The following is a 19,202-nucleotide window of genomic DNA, read 5'->3' on the forward strand; positions in this document are numbered from 1 at the left end:
TTCATCTGATTTAAAATTGTTTAAACCGACCAGCCTGTTAAAACATTGATTGAATTCAATAGGTTGCTAGGTTGCTTTGCTGATATAATCCTATAGGGTGATAGATTGATTGAGGTTTACTTATTTAAAATATGAATGATCTGATTGCATGTTTCTTGAGGTTTAATATCATCTGCTAGGATTGATAGTTTTGTAATCTGATCTGTTTTAAATAGAAACTCTAAATAATCCGTATGATAGGTTATATTGATCTGATTTGGATGTCTTTAGGTTATATTGTCTTTGAGAATAGGAAACCGTATGCTAGGTTGATAGATTCATGATAAGATTGTATGCTAAGTTTGATTTTATTGATTGATTTGATTAGAAATCATGAAACCCTAATTCTAGTCCTAACTTTAATCCGCATATCTGAAACTTGAAACCCTAAATTCATTATGCTTATGAGTTCTATTAAATTGATTGATCTGATTATATGTTTTTGAGGTTTGATAAATTCGGATACTAGATAGATTATTTACACACGGTTTATGCTAAATACCCATCAGCCTTGAAACTGATTCATTGAAATTCATGCTTGAAATCTATATTCTAGTATTGCTAAAATCAGCCTTGAAACTGATTGAGTGATTAATGAATATTTTTACTAGTCTTGTTAAAATCCATTGATTGTTAAACTCTAATTGCATGATTAATTGAATCCGTTTTTGCTAATCTTGATACACCATATTATTATGAGCACATAGAAATAGTATTGCTGATCCTTGCTAGAAATTGACTGATTGATTAAATGCCTTTAAGATTGATATTCATTGTCCTCACAAGATTGAAATCCGAATTGATTGTTTTTAAGAGTAAGGCCGCATGAAAATTATACCTAAATATTGAGTGATATATGATTTGAGATGTCGAAAATCAACCTGGATTTGTTGCCCTAAATCTCTCTGGAGATAATTATTTACGGTGGGCATTGGATACAAAGATTATCGCAAAGTCAAAAAGACTTGGTGAATGTATCATAGAAGGCAATAATGCCAATGAGAAAGATTGATACAAAGAAATATTAATTATTCGCCATCATCTTATTGAGAGTCTCAAAGATCAGTATTTGACAATTGAGAATCCTTTAGACATTTGGACAGAATTCAAATCGAGATATGATCACCAAAGAAAGGTGTTATTACCAAAAGCTAAGGATGAATCCCAGAATTCAGGACTAAAAGTCCGTGGATGATTCTATTGCTAGCTAATAAGAAACAATGAATTGAGACCTCCTGGATCAACCCCATTACCTGAAGCCAATAAGGCCGCAAAGGAAAAGAAAGAATCCAAAGAATCTAACCACGTCCAGGATGATAGACCACACGACCATGGCTGTGGAGGGTAGAAAGGACGTGGACATGGCCACTATTATACATTTGGCAGTGGGAACCACTATGGCAAAGTCCATGTGTATCAACCTAATTTGAGCCATGGTCGAGGCAGAGACCGTGGTATATCCTTTAAACCACAAAGCTCGACCAAATCAGTGTGTCATAGATGTAGAATGGAGAACCATTGGGCTAAGATATGTAGGACTCCCAAACATCTTTGTGACCTCTATCAAGAGTCTGAAAGGGAAGAATCCTGAAGCCCACTTGGTATATAAAGATGGTAAAGATGATTTTTGATCATGAAAGAGATGATCCTACGGAATATGAAACTCCTGATTGCCTAAAAGAATAATGTTGATTTCGACTTCTGTTTGTTTTGCTTTTATACTTGCTTTGTTTTATCACTTTGAATTTATTTTATTGGTTTGTTTGCTCTGAACTTAGTAAAAGGAATGAATGATTTTTCAAATATATAAGTTAAGAAATATAGTTGCGGGTATAGCCATTCTCATGATAGGCTAGGGCCAGACTAAAGAGATCTAATGATTTATATTCACTCATAGAAGCCCATTGAGTTTAAAAGATATAAGAGTGGTTTCCATATTGAAACAATGGGCAAAGGAAATAAAAAGTTCCTTTTAGATATATAAATTTTGCCCAAGACCATAGAAAAATGGTCGAGACTATACCTGCATTTTCTACTAGTCTTTACTATGTCAAGATCAGGATGATAGAAGCTAAATACCTGCGAAAAATATTTACTTTATGGCATAACCGGATTGGCCATCCTGGTTCAAACGTAATGCGAAATTGATATACAAATGGGCACACATTGAAAGGAAGAAAGAGTTATCCCAAAGAATTTCACGTGTATAGCATGTACACAAGGAAAACTCATTGATAGGCCATCACCAGTCAAAGAGACTAAGTAAATAATAAACTGGTAAATACATGTCTCAAGCATTTAAATGATTATGGTATGTCCATGGGGGTAAGTGTGGACAATTCCGTGATACATGTCCATACCAAGAACGGCTTGGCCAAAATATTTTATTAAACGCATACAGCAGATTGCTAGACCATTACTTATAAGGTCAAAACTCCCAGTCACAGCTTGGGCCACACGAAATTTACATGCATCTAAGTTAATACGCATTAGGCCATTTAGTGAGCATAGATATTCCCCATCGATTAGATAAACGGGTCAAGAGCCAGACATATCCCATCGTAAGACATTTAGATGTGCCGTCTATATACAAATTACTCCACCACAGAGAACTAAGATGGGACCTCAAAAGGAGGATGGGGATATATGTTGGATATGATTCTCCCACGATTATTAAGTACTTTGAACCAAATATGGGTGATCAGTTTGAGGCCATGTATACGGATTAGGGGGAGAAAGTAATAAGCTGGTAAAAGAGTAACAGAGATTACAAGGAATCAACCATCATTGTCTTGGCAAGATCCTCGGACTAAAGAATGTGAATTAGACGTCCAAAAGATAATACATTTACAAAAGCTAGCTAATTAATTGCCAGACTCATTTGCTGATCCGAAAGAGAGTGACTAAGTCATATATACCAACTTATAAAGCACAAATTCGAATTGAAGTCCAAGAAGGACATAATCAAGTTGCTACAGAGTCTAAACAACGTCTGAAACGTGGTAGACCGATAGGTTCCAAAGATAAGAATCCTCGGAAACAAAAGAAAGGTGCAGAGAATGACAAACAAATCTGAGGTCGAGGAAACCATCCTAGACATGAAAACAAAGCCGGCCGGCTCTAAGGTACCAAACACTGAGGCTTGGGACACCAAGCTTCAGGGTACTAATGATCCTGATAATAATGAATTTGTAATCGATTATCTCATGTATGGAACATAATGGAACACATAAGAATGTCGACACATAGATGATATATTTATACACAAGGTAGCACTTGAACTAATGGATATAAACGAGGATCACGAACCCACGTCAATATAAGAGTGCGCACTCGTAAGATCAGATTGGATTAAATAGAAACATGGAGTTAGACTATTTAAAAAAGAGAGGCGAATTTGGTCATATAATATAGACGCCATATAATATAAACCAGTGGATATAAATGGGTCTTTGTGAGTAAGAGAAATGAATATGAGAAATCGTGAGATATAAAGCACAGATTATTGCACAAGGATTCTCACAATAGACCAGGAATAGGTTATGAGGAAATATACTCCCCTGTGGTGGATACAAATACTTTTAGATTCCTAATAAGTCTGGCAATATATATAAGAAAGGAAATTAGATGGTCCATTGGATAAAAAGATAGAAGTACCAGAGGTTATTGAGCTCAAAGATAAAACAAGTTCTCGAGAACAACATTGCATAAAGAAATTCAAAAATATCAGTGTATGTTGATAATCTGAACCTCTGGATACATGTCCCAAACAGTTGAATATCTTAAGAAAGATCTGAGATGAAAAACCTAGGCAAAACGAAATTATGTTTGGGTTTACAGTTTGAGTACATTAATAATGAAATCCTTGTGCATCAAATGGCATATACAGAAAATGTACTCAAGAGATTTGATAAAGAACAAATTTGTGTGCATGGTTCAATGAGAGAGGATGAAGAAGTTCTTGGTCCCGAAATGCCATATCTCAGTGCCATAGGAGTTTTGATGTATCTGGCAAGCTACACTAAGCCAGATACATGTTTTGCCGTGTATTTACTATCTAAACTTAGCTCATATCTGACCTAAAGGCACTGGGACGGGATTAGACATATATTTTGATTTATTTTATACTAACCAGCCCAAAGAATGGTTAATTGGTTTTGTTGATACATGTTATCTATCAGATCTCAGACAGGTTATGAAACAAACCATCGCAACAACATTAGCCAAGAAATTCGCTAGAAGACGAGAGGGGTCTAAGTACTTCATGTTCATTCAAGTGATAATTCATAAGATCTATTCATCAAGTTACTTCCAACATCAACCTTTCAGTGAGGTTCAAATCAGAGGGAGTAATACGTGTTGTACTATTTTTCCTTATCCATGGTTTGTCACACTGGGTTTTCCTAGAAAGGTTTTAATGAGGCAACATCCAAAGCGTATTACGAGCTCTTATGGTTATAACATTCAAGGGGGAGTGTTATGAACCGATTTGTGAATGTCATAACCAAATATACATATTTGCTTTTTACTTAGACAATTTATTTTTCCTTGTATGCTTAGGATTTCTTTTTCCTAATCACTTTAGTATTTGTATATTTTCTATTTATCTACGACGGTCTATTGTAATTTTATATATATATAAATTGTTCCATAATTAATTTACAACAGTTTTGAGGATAAAAGAAGAAGGCTTCAGCAATTTTCTTGTCGGTCTGTGAATTGAAAGTTGGTTCATTTCTCCGTAATTAGTGGAAGGGTTGTGTTTTGGTCTGTTGACTCTTATGTCTTTTTGTGTGTTATCAATCAATGACCTTCGCTTTCCACAGAGCCGTTATTGTTATTTTTTGTATACTTTAACTAAATGCTCTTCTTTATTTCAAAACAAATAACTTCTGATTCACATCTTCTCTTTTACCTCTCTTTCTCCCTCTCAACATTGCATTCTTTTAATAACTACTTTTAGATCCTTACATTCCTCTGACTGACACAGCTCCTGCTCCTGCCTGAGCTCAAGCTGAAGTAGCTTTGTTCAAGTTTGAGAATTTTTCATGTGGGTCTAGAGCTCTGCTCCTCCTCTATCATAAAGTAAGGAACTTTCTTGTACCCATCTCACTGGATGTTCTTCACTTGCTCTATTGTCAATCTGATCTGTCAGATATGAAACCTTTAGAGAGTTCTTTGTTTCCCAGAGATAATAAAGCTGTTGACTTTGGGTTTTGTTTTGTTTTGTTTAAAGCAGTTACAGTGAAACATGTTGAGCAAATGAAGCTTAGTTTCGTGAGATGGGTTGTGTATTGGGAAGACCCGTTTCTTCATCAGACTCAGTTTCTGGCTCTAGGCACCAAGACAGCACAAGGGTCGAATCTAAACGGATTGAAGTGAAGGAGACCGTGGCCACGTCTATTAGAATTGAAGCTGAGACTATTAGTAGTATTGTTGTTCCTGTTCCTGGAGTTGATGAGATTAAAGAGGAGAATGAAAAGCCAAAAGGAGAAAGTAAAAGATCGAACAAGGCTGACCCGAGGAAGAGTATTCCGCCAAAGCATCTGATTGGTGAGCAGGTCGCTGCAGGTTGGCCATCTTGGTTATCTGAAATCTGTGGAGAAGCTCTTAACGGTTGGCTTCCACGAAAGGCTGATTCTTTTGAGAAGATTGAGAAAGTGAGTTCTGCTTTTTCCCTTCATCTTCTTATCAGATTGTTGTGATACTGAATCTGTTCTTTTTTGGTGAATAGATTGGATCAGGAACGTATAGCAATGTGTACAAAGCGAAAGACTTGCTAACAGGGAACATTGTAGCCTTAAAGAAAGTGCGGTGCGATGTAAGGGAAAAAGAGAGCTTGAGGTTTATGGCTAGAGAGATTCTGATACTGAGGAGATTAGATCATCCCAATGTAATCAAACTAGAAGGTTTGGTTACTTCAAGAATGTCAAGCAGTTTGTACTTAGTGTTCCGTTACATGCACCATGATCTTGCTGGTCTTGTCGCAAGCCCTGACATAAAGTTCACCAAACAACAGGTTAGTTTCAAAACGTTTTCAAAACAAAACCGTTCTTCAAGTGTTTCAAAATGTATTGACTCTTTGAGTTTCAGGTTAAATGCTATATGAAACAATTACTCTCGGGACTCGAGCATTGTCACAGCAGAGGTGTGCTTCACCGTGATATCAAAGGATCAAACCTTCTTATAGACGACGAAGGAGTTCTCAAAATTGGTGATTTTGGTCTTGCAACGTTCTTTGATCCAAAAAGAAGGCAACAGATGACTAACCGTGTGGTTACTTTATGGTATAGAGCGCCAGAGCTTCTTCATGGTGTTGTGGAGTATGGTTTTGGTATTGATCTATGGAGCGCAGGTTGCATCTTAGGCGAGTTACTTACTGGTAGACCGATAATGCCAGGTCGAACCGAGGTTTTAGCTCTCAAACTCTTAAGACTGACATTGATTTTCATTTCGAGTTTAAAACTCTTCTCATGGATTATGTTAAATCTTTGTTTTGTAGGTAGAGCAGCTGCATAGGATCTATAAGCTGTGTGGATCACCTTCAGAAGAGTATTGGAGGAAGATTAAGTTACCTTCTACTCGTAAGCATGCTCAACACAGGCCCTTACCGCAGTATAAGAGGCGCATAAGAGAGGTTTATAAAGATTTCTCTCCCGAGGCAGTTTCTCTTATGGATACTCTCCTGGCACTTGACCCTGCTGAGCGTAAGAGTGCTACATCTGCATCGATGAGTGATGTAAGTATCTATGAACATACATTGCAAAGAAAGATTGGAATGGGTAACCAATGGATTAGGCCTGCGGGTTCATTTTTTCTGTTTGTTTGGGTCGGTTAGTTTAGAATTCGGTTAGTTCGGGTTGGTCAAAGTCTCGCCGAAGTGACTGAAAAGAAATTTGGTTCGGTTTTGGTTAGTTTGGTTTTAAAAATTTCTACAAAAATTTTTGGTTTTTGGTTTTTGGTTTAGCTTGAATAAAATTCGAAAAGTTTCTGTTTAATTCAGTTATTTCGATTTAGATTTTAATTAGTTCGGTTTGAAATTGAATTTGGTAACATTTTGTTTTTTTTTTCTTTCAGAAAACCGAATTAACCAGTTACCGAATGAATCTGACCGAAAACCCAATTTGTTTTTTAGTTGCCGAATTGAACTGAACCTTTTAACTAAACTGAACCGAAAACCGAGTTTTTCGGTTCAGTTCAGCTAATGATCGCAGGCCTACAATGGATGATCAAATGTAGACTAAGTTTGAAACTTTTTGTATGTTGTGTTGTAACAGTTCTTCACAACGTATCCTCTTCCGTGTCAACCTTTTGATCTCCCCAAGTATCCACCAACTAAAGAGATCGATGCCAAGAGACGAGATGAAGAGTATAGAAGGTATACTTTTCTAGTGTCAAATTTTACTTGAATGTCAGAGTGATGCATGTGAATGAGAGTTCTTGCTGCCAACAGACTAAGAGAAAAACGTAAAAACTCACACGAGAATGGAAGAAGAAGAACAAAACCCCGAGAACGAGCTGTTAGAGCAATGCCGGTTCCAGAGGCTAATGCTGAGGTTCAATCTAACATTGATGTAAGAGAACACTACTTCTTTTATCTTATCATGTTTTGTTCAAACATTATCTGATATTTTTCATATGACAGAGAATGCGTATGATCACTCACGCAAACGCAAAGAGCAAGAGTGAGAAGTTCCCTCCTCCGCATCAAGACGGTTTGCTCGGTTTCCCAATGGGATTGTCTAGGCGTTTTGAACCATCTGAGATACCTTTTAGCTCAACTTCGTTTACTTCTTACGCCAATGAGCCTCTCGAGATGTGGTCTGGCCCTCTAGCGCCAGTGGAGTTTACTGATATTGCAGCTGAGACGCGAAGGAGTGGTGGTTGCGGCGGTGGTAGTATGAGGATGGATGTGAAGGTTTGATGGAAAGAGAGCTGTTGTCTGAATATTTCTTCTTCAGCTGCAAATTTTTATTTTAGTTCTACTGTTGTTTTTTTTTTGTTTAAATTATTTAGTGGTTTGATAACATTTGATTTTGAATGAAGAAATTAAATATAGAAATACTTTTTTCCTAGTGTATTTCTTCTCCATTTTGGACCAGAAACAGCTTTTTCTTTTCTTTAGACAGAAAAGAATCTGATACACGATATTCCTAAAAATGTATTATTCTTCCCCTTATTAATTTTTCACAACTCCAAACTAATTTCAAAATATTCAGTTTTTAAAAAAAATTACAATTCACCATTATTAACTAATAAAAATTACATAAAAACTTCAAACATATTTTTTTTAAACAAATATTTTTTTTAAAACATTTTTTATGAACAGAGGAAATAGTATATTTTTATGAATTCAATTAGTACTTTTCAAATTAAAAATAAGAACATGTGCTGTTTTTTTCTTTCTTTTCTACACCATAATTCCTAATTATCTGCAAATAAAATAAAATTAACAAGCTATTGTAATAAATTTAACAAAATAAAAAATTATCATTTTGAGGTTTAAAAATATAAAATTAATTCGAAACTGAGACTTTGTTTCAACGCTAGATTGCTTCGAGTCGGCATTAAAACCATTACAGATTCTCTCTCTCTCTCTCTCTCTCGCGAGCTGTTGAATTTCAAAAGAAGTGGAAGACGCGTAGGAGAATCTTCTTAGCTATTAAGACGATTTTCTCAAAAAAGGGGGAAAAGCAGCTCTCTTTCGCCCGGAAACAATGGATGCTAGCAACAGCAGCACAGCTAGCAACGTGGCTCAAGCGATCCTCGCCGTCCTCGATTATAACTCCACTCCCGATGCTCGCAGAGCCGCCGTTGCATTCCTCGAATCTGTCTGTATACCTAAAAACTTCACCTTTTTTTTTTTTACTTTTTAAATCGATTTGCGTGCGTGTGGATATTTGATTGTGTGCTGGTCTAAGTGTTATCAGTTACGCTTTGCTTGTTGAAATGCTGAGGTTTCTGCAACTTGATATACTTCGTAAAGGTTTTAAATTTTACTAGCGATCCCCTGCCTTAGACACAAGATTGAGATTAAAGGTTGTTGCTTTACCTTTTCTGGTTTTAGGGTTTGGTGTTTTTGATTGCTAGTGATTGAGGTTTTGATTGCTAGTGATTGAGGTTTTAGTACGCGACGATAATCTGTGTTCAACCTAAATTTGGTGCATCTATCACTGTTTTAGGACAGCATCAGGGTTTTATGAGTGTCTTTGCATTTGTTTTTGATTGAGCTATTCGTGATCTGTTACCTTACAATGGTTGCAGGTTAAATCTGGAGATATCAGGGTTCTAGCACACGTTTCCTTACTTCTAGTGAAGAAGGAATGCTCTTCAGAGATCCGTCTGCATGCCTTCAAAATGTTACAGGTATTGGTTTGGAATATCATTGTATTATCCCATTAACTGACGTTGCTGAGTTCAGTTGGGAAAGTTGAGATGTTAATGCGAAAGTATGGATATAGATTGCATGCTATGTTGAAGGTCATTTGCTGCCTCGTTTTTTTGAAATTCAAAATTGAAAATGAATTTGTTACTTTCTTATTAGTTGGGAGGGAGGTTTAGTTTGTAACTTGTAAATAACATCATATAAAATGCGATAACACAGACTCGTTTCCTATGAAGTATTTGGGTAGCAAGCTGAAATTTGATAGGTTTCTTCAACATTCTTGACACGCTCACTTTTATGACCTTATGTATGCTGTAATGAGATTACCATATCAATATTTAAATTTTGAGTGGACTATACGCGAGATTTCATTGCAGCATTTAAGAAGAGCATAACAACCTTATGATGTAGCTATCTTTCTCCTTTTGCAGCATCTTGTTAGACTACGGTGGGAAGAATTAAGCCCCTCAGAACGCAGGGACTTTGCTAAGGTCTCCGTTGACCTAATGTCAGAGATTGCTAGTCCATCTGAGGAATGGTCTCTGAAGAGTCAGTCAGCTGCCCTTGTAGCTGAGGTAGGAGCTCATATTTATCTAAGTTTCCCCTGCAGTCATCATTAGTTTTTGCTTTCAGTTTGTGTGGATTACTAATGTTTCCATGTTACAGATAGTCAGAAGAGAAGGCCCCGATCTTTGGCAGGAGTTGTTTCCTTCACTAACCTCCTTGTCTGCACAGGGCCCATTACAAGTAGAATGCTTTCTCATTTCTTTAATTCTGTTCCTTTCTTGAAGGCAGACATATAATGTGTTAACGAGTTCTCTTAAAAACCAGGCTGAAGTGGTCTCGATGATGCTCAGATGGCTTCCTGAAGATATTACAGTTCACAATGAGGACTTGGAAGGTATTTAAGAATGGAGTTGTTTTAATTTTTCTTGCATTTTTCTACCTGTGGGTTGACCCCTCTTTCAGGGTTGTAGTGAAAAATGCTTATTTGCTTACATTTGAAAAGACTGTATTTAATTTTAAATGCACACTTTCGGTTGTTAGCTCAGTTGCGCATTTACACCCTGACTCCTTAATGTAGATATTTTTTATTTTCTTATATGATTCATTTCACATATATTTTTTGGGGAATACATGTAAAGTACCCCTCTCTAACTTTCAGCCAAACTTTCTCTTCAGGTGACAGGCGTCGGCTACTGTTGCGGGGACTTACTCAATCTTTGCCGGAGATTTTACCTTTGTTGTATAATGTATGCCACAACTTTGTCCACTCATGTTTAGTTGTTTGTTGTAGCGGTTATTTGATGCACTACTTAAAATGCAGCTTCTCGAGAGACACTTTGGAGCTGCAATGAATGAAGCTAGTAGGCAACAAGTTGACTTAGCAAAACAGCATGCGGCTGTGGTCATAGCTTGTTTAAATGCCATCAATGCATATGCCGAATGGGCTCCTGTTTTAGATCTTTCTAGATATGGAATCATTAACGGGTAAGTATACTCATGCAGAAAATGTTATACAGATCATCTACATGTTTAGATTTCTTGCTAAACGTGATCCCCAAATTTGTAATAGGTGCGGTGCGTTACTTTCCTCTCCTGACTTCCGTCTTCATGCTTGTGATTTTTTCAAACTTGTCTGCTCAAGGTATGCAACCGCGCTGTTTGACCTGATATCCTTAAATTAAGAGTAGACATTTGAATTTTTTTTTTCCTTTTCTGCAGAAAAAGACCTAGTGATGTTTCTGGTACAGAATTCGATGCTGCGATTAGCAGTCTGTTTCAGAGTCTGATGAATGTCTCCAGAGAGTTCTTATACAGATCAGCTTCATGTGCTGCGGGTATCGATGAAAGTGATTATGAGTTTGCTGAGTGTATATGTGAAAGTTTGGTTTCTTTAGGCTCAACAAATCTGCAGTGTATTGCTACTGATGGTGGTGTACTGGCTCTCTACCTTGAACAGGTACTGACATCGTTGCGTCAATCACCTTTCAGATTTAAATGTTGAGGCTCAAGTTCTGTATTATGCTCAGCTAGGATGTAGCTGCACTTTAGTTAATGACGGCCATGTCGTTACTCCTTAGATAACATATATAGGTTGTTTCTCATATTGAAGTAACCTTCCGAAAGAATGGGTTTCTTTATGGTATCTTTGTTTTATTATGCACTATTATAATCTATTAGTTTGAACACTTGTTTGAACTTTTTGGACTGTAGATGCTTGGTTTCTTTCAACACTTTAAGTTGGGTCTTCACTTCGAAGCAATGCTCTTCTGGCTGGTATGTGAGATTCTCTAACAACGATCTTTTCCATTCCTGGCATCCATTGAGATATATAAACTACAGAGACATTGAAACTTCTTTGTTCTGTCTTGTAGGCATTTATGAGGGATTTACTAACAAAGCCAAAGGCTGCCGCTAATCCAAGTGGAGAGGGACTAGCAGTTGGTGGCATTCAAAGTTCAAGCCAAGTTGATAACGAAAAGAAAAAGATTTTAGGTCTTATTAGTGATGACATCGCTAGCACAATCCTGGATGTATCTTTCCAGCGGATGCTCAAGAAAGAAAAAGTCCCTCCTCGAATTGCTCCTTCTCTTGGGCCTTTAGAACTGTGGAGTGATGAGTTCGAAGGAAAGGGAGACTTTGGCCAATACCGATCAAGGCTTGTATGTTTCCCAGCCCAATGCATTGAATTGTACTTCCCACACAACAAATTAACCAGAACCTTGTTTTTTTTTTTGGTGCAGTTAGACTTGGTCAAGTTTATTGCTTCTCACAAGCCCCTCGTTGCCAGTACTAAAATATCTGAAAGGATTATCACCCTCATTAAAGATCTATTGGCTTCTCCAGTGCCTCTTCAGGTTTTGTTACAAAGACTTGCTTTTGTCTTTTGAGTTTTGAGTTTTTTTAACAGCATGCAATTTTAGATAGCTGTGATATTCCGTAATTTATGTGTTCGTGTTACAAATGTGCATTTCAGGATGTAGCAGTGTTGGACAGCCAGCAATTGGCTTTTGATTGTATTGTAGCAACGGTTTTTGATGGATTCAGTGAGTTTGCCGGTGGTGGTTCTGATGTTCATTTTTCATTGCGTGGAATATTTGAGGGTATGTGGTATCATATTTTATATCCTTCCAGTGTTTCTCTATTTTGACACTTTCTGATCCTCATTCATTCATTTTTGAATTGTTGACTTGATGAGCAGGCTTGCTTCAGCAGCTTCTCTCATTGAAATTGACTGAGCCGGAACTTATAAAAATGCATGGGCACTATCTGGATGCAATGGGTCCCTTTCTCAAGTATTTCCCAGATGCAGTTGGAAATGTGATCAGCAAATTGTTTGAAATGCTTACCTCTCTTCCACACATTGTCAAGGTTTGTTTCTGTTACATATTTTCAGTGTTGAAATTCATCCATGGACATATGCACATGCATGTGTACACAAGTAATATCCCCTTATTACAGTGTCTAGCGTCAAGTAGTAACTGAGTTTTCCTATCGCGTGTTTCCTTGGCAGGATCCAGCAACTAGTACTTCAAGAGTCGCAAGATTGCAGATTTGCACGTCTTTTATACGTATAGCTAAAACAGCTGATAAAAGTGTTCTGCCTCACATGAAGGTAAATCCGATCTCTCCTTTCTCCACTTTAGGGACCAGATACAAAACAAGGCACGTATAGTTACTCAGGTCTTAAGGCTGGAAAGTCACCCTGTGATTTGATAAGCCTGTCCGCTCTGATATATGGATATACATTGAGACCACGTGTAGGCTAATTTTTAGCTTGTTGTTCATTTGCACTGGTTCAAATTAAAGCAACATAATTAAACTTGTTAGTTGATGAACTTATTCGTTGAAGCTCGCCTATCTATGATTAGTAGACTATGACTTTATTTGTGTCGCTCATTCATAATTGTGTAAACTATGACTTGACCATTTGTCCGTTGGGACATTCTTACTGCTCAATTTTTCTTGTGTTGTTTCACATTTGCCGTCTGGAATTATCATTTTCATCTGCTCATGTTAACCCTCATTCTAACTTCGTCCTTTCACAGTCGATTGCTGATACAATGGCATATATGCAAAGAGAGGGAACGTTACTCCGTGGAGAGCATAACATTCTGGGTGAAGCATTTCTTGTTATGGCTTCTGCAGCAGGGTAATATGAAGTTTCATTTGTTGCATTTATCCAGCATCAGATATATCATGTTCTTAGATAAGATCTAAACTTCGTGCAGAGCTCAACAGCAGCAAGAAGTTCTTGCTTGGTTGCTGGAGCCATTGAGCCAACAGTGGATCCAATCAGAGTGGCAGAATTGCTATCTATCAGACCCTATGGGTCTCGTTCGTTTGTGCTCCAACACCCCCTTCATGTGGTCCTTGTTCCACACCGTTACATTCTTTGAGAAGGCACTCAAGAGAAGTGGACACAGAAAAAGCAACTTGAATACGACCTCAGTAACAAGTCAAGATTTGCATCCTATGGCTCATCATCTTTCTTGGATGTTGCCACCTCTCTTAAAGGTACGTATATCCTCCTTCAAAACATTGACGCCCAAAGTTAAAACGCAATTAAGCTTGGTTGCTGCCAAAAAATGATAACACTCATTTATATTGTTTGTGTAGCTTCTCCGTGTTATCCATTCCCTTTGGTCTCCCTCAGTATATCAAACACTACCCCCAGAAATGAGGGCAGCGATGACAATGGCTGATGTTGAGCGATACAGTCTCCTTGGGGAAGCAATTCCTAAATTTTCAAAAGTCTCCTCGGTTTATGCTGATGGATCTTTTGATGGTGGTAAAGAAGGACAATCCGAGGCAAATGAATCTGATGTGAGAAATTGGTTGAAAGGGATCCGAGATAGTGGGTAAGCAAATCTATTAACCTCCTTATGGTTACACGCCATTTTCATCTTTCTTCCCTTCTCCTGGCTATCTTAAACTTTCAATAAACTTTGTGTTGTGAAAAAATATTGTCCACATGTGCAGATACTGTGTGTTGGGTCTATCAGCAACAATCGGAGATACATTCTTCAAATGCCTAGATGCTAACTATGTGGCAGTAGCAGTCATGGAGAACTTACAGTCAATGGAGTTCAGGCACATGCGACAGCTTATTCATTCCTTTGTTGTTTATGTTGTAAAATCTTGTCCGGCAGATATGTGGGAGACATGGCTTGAAGTTCTCCTGCACCCACTATTTATTCATTGTCAGAAAGCTGTTAGCTCCTCTTGGGCCAGTCTTATGCGTGAGGGCAGAGCACAAGTTCCAGATTCGTTTGGTGTACAAAATGGGCCGGACATGAAACTTGAAGTAATGGAAGAAAAACTGCTGAGGGATCTAACTAGGGAGATTGCCAACCTCCTTTCAACAATGGCTTCTCCTGGTTTAAACCCCGGGCTTCCTGTTCTGGAGCATTCAGGCCCTGTGGGACGTATTGACGTGTCTTCTCCCAAGGATTTGCTTGCATTCAAATCCAACTCTATGGTTGGGTATGTATACTGTACTTCTCTCTTTCCTTGGTAACTTTTGGATGAAAAGAGAGTTAATAATGTATCTTGTTCGCAGCTTCCTCCTGAATCACAAAAACGTGGCTCTCCCAGCTCTGCAAATCTGTTTGGAAGTGTTTACATGGACAGATGGGGAAACAACCACTAAAGTCTGTTGCTTTTGTGGTGTGGTTGTTCTGCTAGCGATCCTGACAAATAACGTTGAGCTCAGAGAATTTGTGTCAAAGGATTTGTTCTCTGCGGTCATTAGAGGCTTAGCCATGGAGTCAAATGCCGTTAACAGTGCTGATCTAGTTAACCTATGCCGTGAAATATTTATTTATCTCTCTGACAGAGACCCAGCCCCTCGCCAGGTTAGGTTTTTGTTTGTTTGTATATATCAATTAACCATTGTAAAAGCTGACTCTAGAGTATCTCTGTTTGATCGTGGTATCAGGTTTTGCTTTCACTTCCTTGTCTTACACCCAACGACTTGCGTGCTTTCGAAGAAGCTATGGGGAAAACTCTAAGTCCCAAAGAACAGAAGCAACTCATGAGGAGCTTGTTGCTGTTAGGTACAGGGAACAACTTAAGAGCACTTGCTGCTCAGAAGACCATGAATGTCATCACCAACGTCACTTGTAAGCCTCTCTAACTCTCTCATACACCAAATTTTCTTATCAATCCTCAATTTCTTGACATATTTTAAAAACTTTTTGACTTTAGTAAGGACTCGCGGACCAGCAAGTACTTCCGAAGCTAAAGAAGACGAAGGGGAAACAATCGGGCTGGCGAGTGTTTTGTGAGGAAAAAGAAATCATTGTAGTATGAAGTTAAAAAGATTGTAAATGATTTAAGAAAGAAGGTTTTGGAGAGGCAAGAAGAAGCAGCTACTTTTGGCGCACAGTTGGTAATCAGATAAATTTAAGGAGTTGTTTCCGTAAGGTTATGATGCATGAACGAGGTTTTCCATATCAAACTTGCTATCTAATCTTACTTCTCTAGAGCATGCCATTTACACAATTTTAGACAAATCCATGATTGATGAAGAAATAGCTAAGTCAGTAAAACTTTGTTGTTATGCTTAGAGTTATCCTTTCAAGATTATATCTATTTTCACTACTTTTTTTTTTTGAAACACTCTTTTTTCTTTGATCAAAGCACTATTTTCACTCCAAGATCTAATTAGCTATTGTAACACAACGAATACCAAATTAATAGAAAAAAAAAATCTGAGAAATGGGAGTTATCTACTAAAAAATAAGTACATACCAAATTAGTCTAAGCATAAAAATAGTAGTAGATAGCTTACAACCTCATACACCCTAGTTCTTCAGATCAGACACAAAGTAGGTTAAGTGGACGGTTGAGATTTTACCATTGTGCTAGTTTACATGAAGAGAGAATTATACTGTCTTTCTCTCTTCAGTATTTTTAGATAAGAATCTTTATTCTATTTCCCTCTCCAAGCAAGAGGACCCTACACGTCTCAGACCTTGAGCCTCTGAGCTTAGATTTCTTTTGTTTAGTTTATTTCCCGTGATCACGTACGCTGAAACGCTTGAGGTAAGCAATTCATGACTCACCATATCTTTCTCTTTTAGTTGTGTTTTGTTGCTGGGAAACATAACCTCAGCTCTTTGTTACTGCTACTTTTTTAACTTACGTTAATTATGAATGTTATTTACTTACTCTTTGGAGAAAGATGTGAATCTAGAGTAACTACAAAGGGAACATTAATTAAGACAGTAATTAGCAAGCATTATTACAGGACTAGCAAGCGTGATCCAGAGTAACCAGCTACTTTTGTAACTTATAGATTATGAATGAATGTTATATATTTACTCTTGTTGATGTGTGAATAAAGTTTTGTGTACATTGATCATCTATCTATCTATATATCTATATATATAAAGTAAACTTTTCTCTCTTCTTATGACATGTGGAAGAGGAGTTTGTTGACATGTGTCTACTTTTTTGTCTTTTACATTTTAGATCTTTCTTTTTTTAGATTATTGCAATTTGGTTCACTATTTTCTAATTATATACTATCTAATCCTTCTCACACTAACCATCATCATTTGAAGTTTGATAATCCATTTTAATCTATTTTATTGTTCAAAAAATTGCAAAACGAATAAATAAATAAATAAATAATATAAATGTATTTTAAATATTTAATTTATTCACAGCTAAAAATAACATAAATTTTTGCTAATTTATTATTTTTTATTATTTTCTATTATTTCATTTACAACTATATATGTATCTTAATATTAACCAAACTAAAGCAGAACACATAATCTAAACATAAAACCTCCATAATCACAGAGAAAAAAATGTCAAAATAACACTAACTCAATAAAGGTCCAGAACTCAAAGGCGATCAAGAACGAAAACTAACTTACCCCACTTTATCATAGAGTGTCTTGTCCTGAACAATCAAAAGTCAGTAAAATGTAGAAAGATAATCTTGAGATAAAACAATCCCTCAAACACAAATGAGCGTGATCAAGGACCAATGCAAAGAATCAAGAAAGCGGGTTAGAGGAAGAATAATCAACATAAGGCCAAAATCACCACGAAGCAGGAAGAGACATACTTAACGAACGACAAGCACAACCACCAGCTAAGAGGTAAGAAGCACCTCACAAACTAAACAAGCACAAACAAAACGCCTATGCCGGCGAAGAACCACAAAGCTCGGGATAGAAGAGACCAAATCTCAAAGAGACTAATACCGCACACTTATACTAAGGGAAGCAAAAGAAGAAGAGAACAACATGAGTGAGGGAGAACAGAAACCAACCCCCGAGAAACATGAGCCCAGACTTGAGACCAGAAACAATCTTCCAAATCTACAGAGCATACTCGGAGGAGAACATTATCCAAACCTGGAGTGGCAAACATGGCGAAAGAGAGAGTCACAGAGACGCAAGCAACGATGAAAACTGCAACGAGATGAGGGAACATAAATGGAAGGGTAGACAAAACAAAATCATCAAATCGTGGAGCCGTCCTCGAGCTATAGAAGTCAGATCACCAAAAACCATATCTTGAAAACCAAGACGAGAAGGGAGTATCAATGGTAAGCCAACGACGAAGAAAACAACTTTAAAGACGACTAAACTCTGACCCAACCCAAAGAGATGCAGTTCATAACATCAGCTAAAATCTAAGGAAGAAGAGGAGTATCCAATATTGAATGGAGCAGCCTAAAATGACGCTCGAAACAACCGCACAACTGGGAACTCCTAAACCCGATTTACAACAAATACCAGAAATCTCAAGGTGAAGAAGGCGATAAAGAACAAGAGCATGAGGTGAGTCTTTTCGGTGATGATGAGAAACACCGCATACCAAAAAGGTAAACAAAATACATAGATGTTGAAGGCTCAATTTCAAAATATGGGAAAAAGACAAAAACATCTTGAAAGTTATAATGTTCAAAAATATGAAAAAAATAAAAGACAATTTTGACGCTGAAACCGTTAATCTTAGAATCAACAAATGCATAAATGAAAGTTATTGAAATTCAATATATTTTTACACTAGAGGCTCACTTCACTACTATACAGACAAAACACATTATTGAAAAAACAAAGACAAAATATATTAACATATCATTATTACTACTACATAACACAATAAAAACACCAAATAACGTTATTAACAAATAAAAGTGATCACATAATTACATTATCCAAAAAATCATACTTTTAACAACAATAAAACAATATTCCGCGCGAAGCGCAGACACCCCTCTAGTATATAATACTTCAGGCGGAGCTATACAAAAGATGACATTGGCATCTTTTTTTTTTTTTGAAAGAATGTTAAATTTATTCAAATAAAAAAAAGACTTTTGTACAACTAGTGCATCTTTAGTTTAAAATGAAAGATATTTTTAGAACCCAAAAAACCATAAATCTTCAGCAGCCTAGTCTCTAGTTGAGAACCAGACCACCATTGTTTTGTTGAAAGTTGTTCCTCCTCGTCCACGTAGAGAGCTGATTCGGTTCCGTACTTGCTTGTCGATGAACTTTATAAGAAGACTAGGAGATCGATTGACTGTGCCATGCCTTCTCTCATTTCTCTCAAGCCAAATGGTATGCACAGAGAGTTGAAATACATATCTAAGGAGGAACTTGGTATCTCCTGAGATAGTATTTGTAGATATTAAGGCTAGAACTTGACTCCATATGTGTGAGTAGCTCGGTCCCAAAAGCTTCTTAGTGAGGTTTCTCCAAATGGCCTCGGTAAAAGAACAACTGAAGTATAGATGATTACT

General features: G+C 37.1%; 2 protein-coding genes across 3 annotated transcripts; both read left to right on the forward strand.

Moving 5' to 3' along the window:
- Positions 1-4,904: 4,904 nt before the first annotated feature.
- LOC106301719 (probable serine/threonine-protein kinase At1g54610) lies at positions 4,905-8,056 on the forward strand. Of its 2 annotated transcripts, none has more exons than XM_013738171.1 (8): positions 4,905-5,124; positions 5,276-5,699; positions 5,774-6,058; positions 6,133-6,450; positions 6,542-6,778; positions 7,317-7,417; positions 7,493-7,613; positions 7,685-8,056. In XM_013738171.1, the coding sequence occupies exons 2-8, from the start codon at positions 5,322-5,324 to the stop codon at positions 7,961-7,963; spliced, it is 1,719 nt and encodes a 572-aa protein (XP_013593625.1). In that variant the 5' UTR covers positions 4,905-5,124; positions 5,276-5,321; the 3' UTR covers positions 7,964-8,056. The 2 variants fall into 2 exon arrangements, with proteins under 2 accessions (XP_013593625.1, XP_013593624.1); XM_013738170.1 differs by having other exon boundaries at positions 5,279-5,699.
- A 533-nt stretch (positions 8,057-8,589) lies between these two features.
- LOC106306316 (protein HASTY 1) lies at positions 8,590-15,860 on the forward strand. The gene is made up of 22 exons (XM_013742886.1): positions 8,590-8,870; positions 9,304-9,405; positions 9,856-9,999; positions 10,091-10,171; positions 10,256-10,325; positions 10,607-10,677; positions 10,752-10,915; positions 11,001-11,072; positions 11,150-11,387; positions 11,642-11,704; positions 11,803-12,090; positions 12,172-12,285; positions 12,405-12,531; positions 12,630-12,799; positions 12,942-13,043; positions 13,477-13,580; positions 13,660-13,945; positions 14,048-14,289; positions 14,411-14,914; positions 14,991-15,285; positions 15,369-15,552; positions 15,638-15,860. Exons 1-22 carry the CDS (start codon positions 8,757-8,759, stop codon positions 15,715-15,717), a joined length of 3,615 nt encoding a protein of 1,204 aa, XP_013598340.1. The 5' UTR covers positions 8,590-8,756; the 3' UTR covers positions 15,718-15,860.
- The last annotated feature ends 3,342 nt before the right edge of the window (positions 15,861-19,202 follow it).

Source organism: Brassica oleracea, chromosome C7, assembly GCF_000695525.1.
Source record: "Brassica oleracea var. oleracea cultivar TO1000 chromosome C7, BOL, whole genome shotgun sequence".
NCBI classification, from domain to species: Eukaryota; Viridiplantae; Streptophyta; class Magnoliopsida; order Brassicales; family Brassicaceae; genus Brassica; species Brassica oleracea.

What these genes read in the sequence shown, in the direction of transcription:
- LOC106301719 (XM_013738171.1), top strand. Translation starts at nt 5,322, where the DNA reads ATGGGTTGTGTATTGGGAAGACCCGTTTCTTCATCAGACTCAGTTTCT. An exon ending in CTTTTGAGAAGATTGAGAAA is followed by an intron (nt 5,700 to 5,773) that starts GTGAGTTCTGCT and finishes TTTGGTGAATAG; the next exon opens with ATTGGATCAGGAACGTATAG. An exon ending in TAAAGTTCACCAAACAACAG is followed by an intron (nt 6,059 to 6,132) that starts GTTAGTTTCAAA and finishes TTTGAGTTTCAG; the next exon opens with GTTAAATGCTATATGAAACA.
- LOC106306316 (XM_013742886.1), top strand. Translation starts at nt 8,757, where the DNA reads ATGGATGCTAGCAACAGCAGCACAGCTAGCAACGTGGCTCAAGCGATC. An exon ending in TTTTACCTTTGTTGTATAAT is followed by an intron (nt 10,678 to 10,751) that starts GTATGCCACAAC and finishes CTTAAAATGCAG; the next exon opens with CTTCTCGAGAGACACTTTGG. An exon ending in CTCTTCCACACATTGTCAAG is followed by an intron (nt 12,800 to 12,941) that starts GTTTGTTTCTGT and finishes TTTCCTTGGCAG; the next exon opens with GATCCAGCAACTAGTACTTC.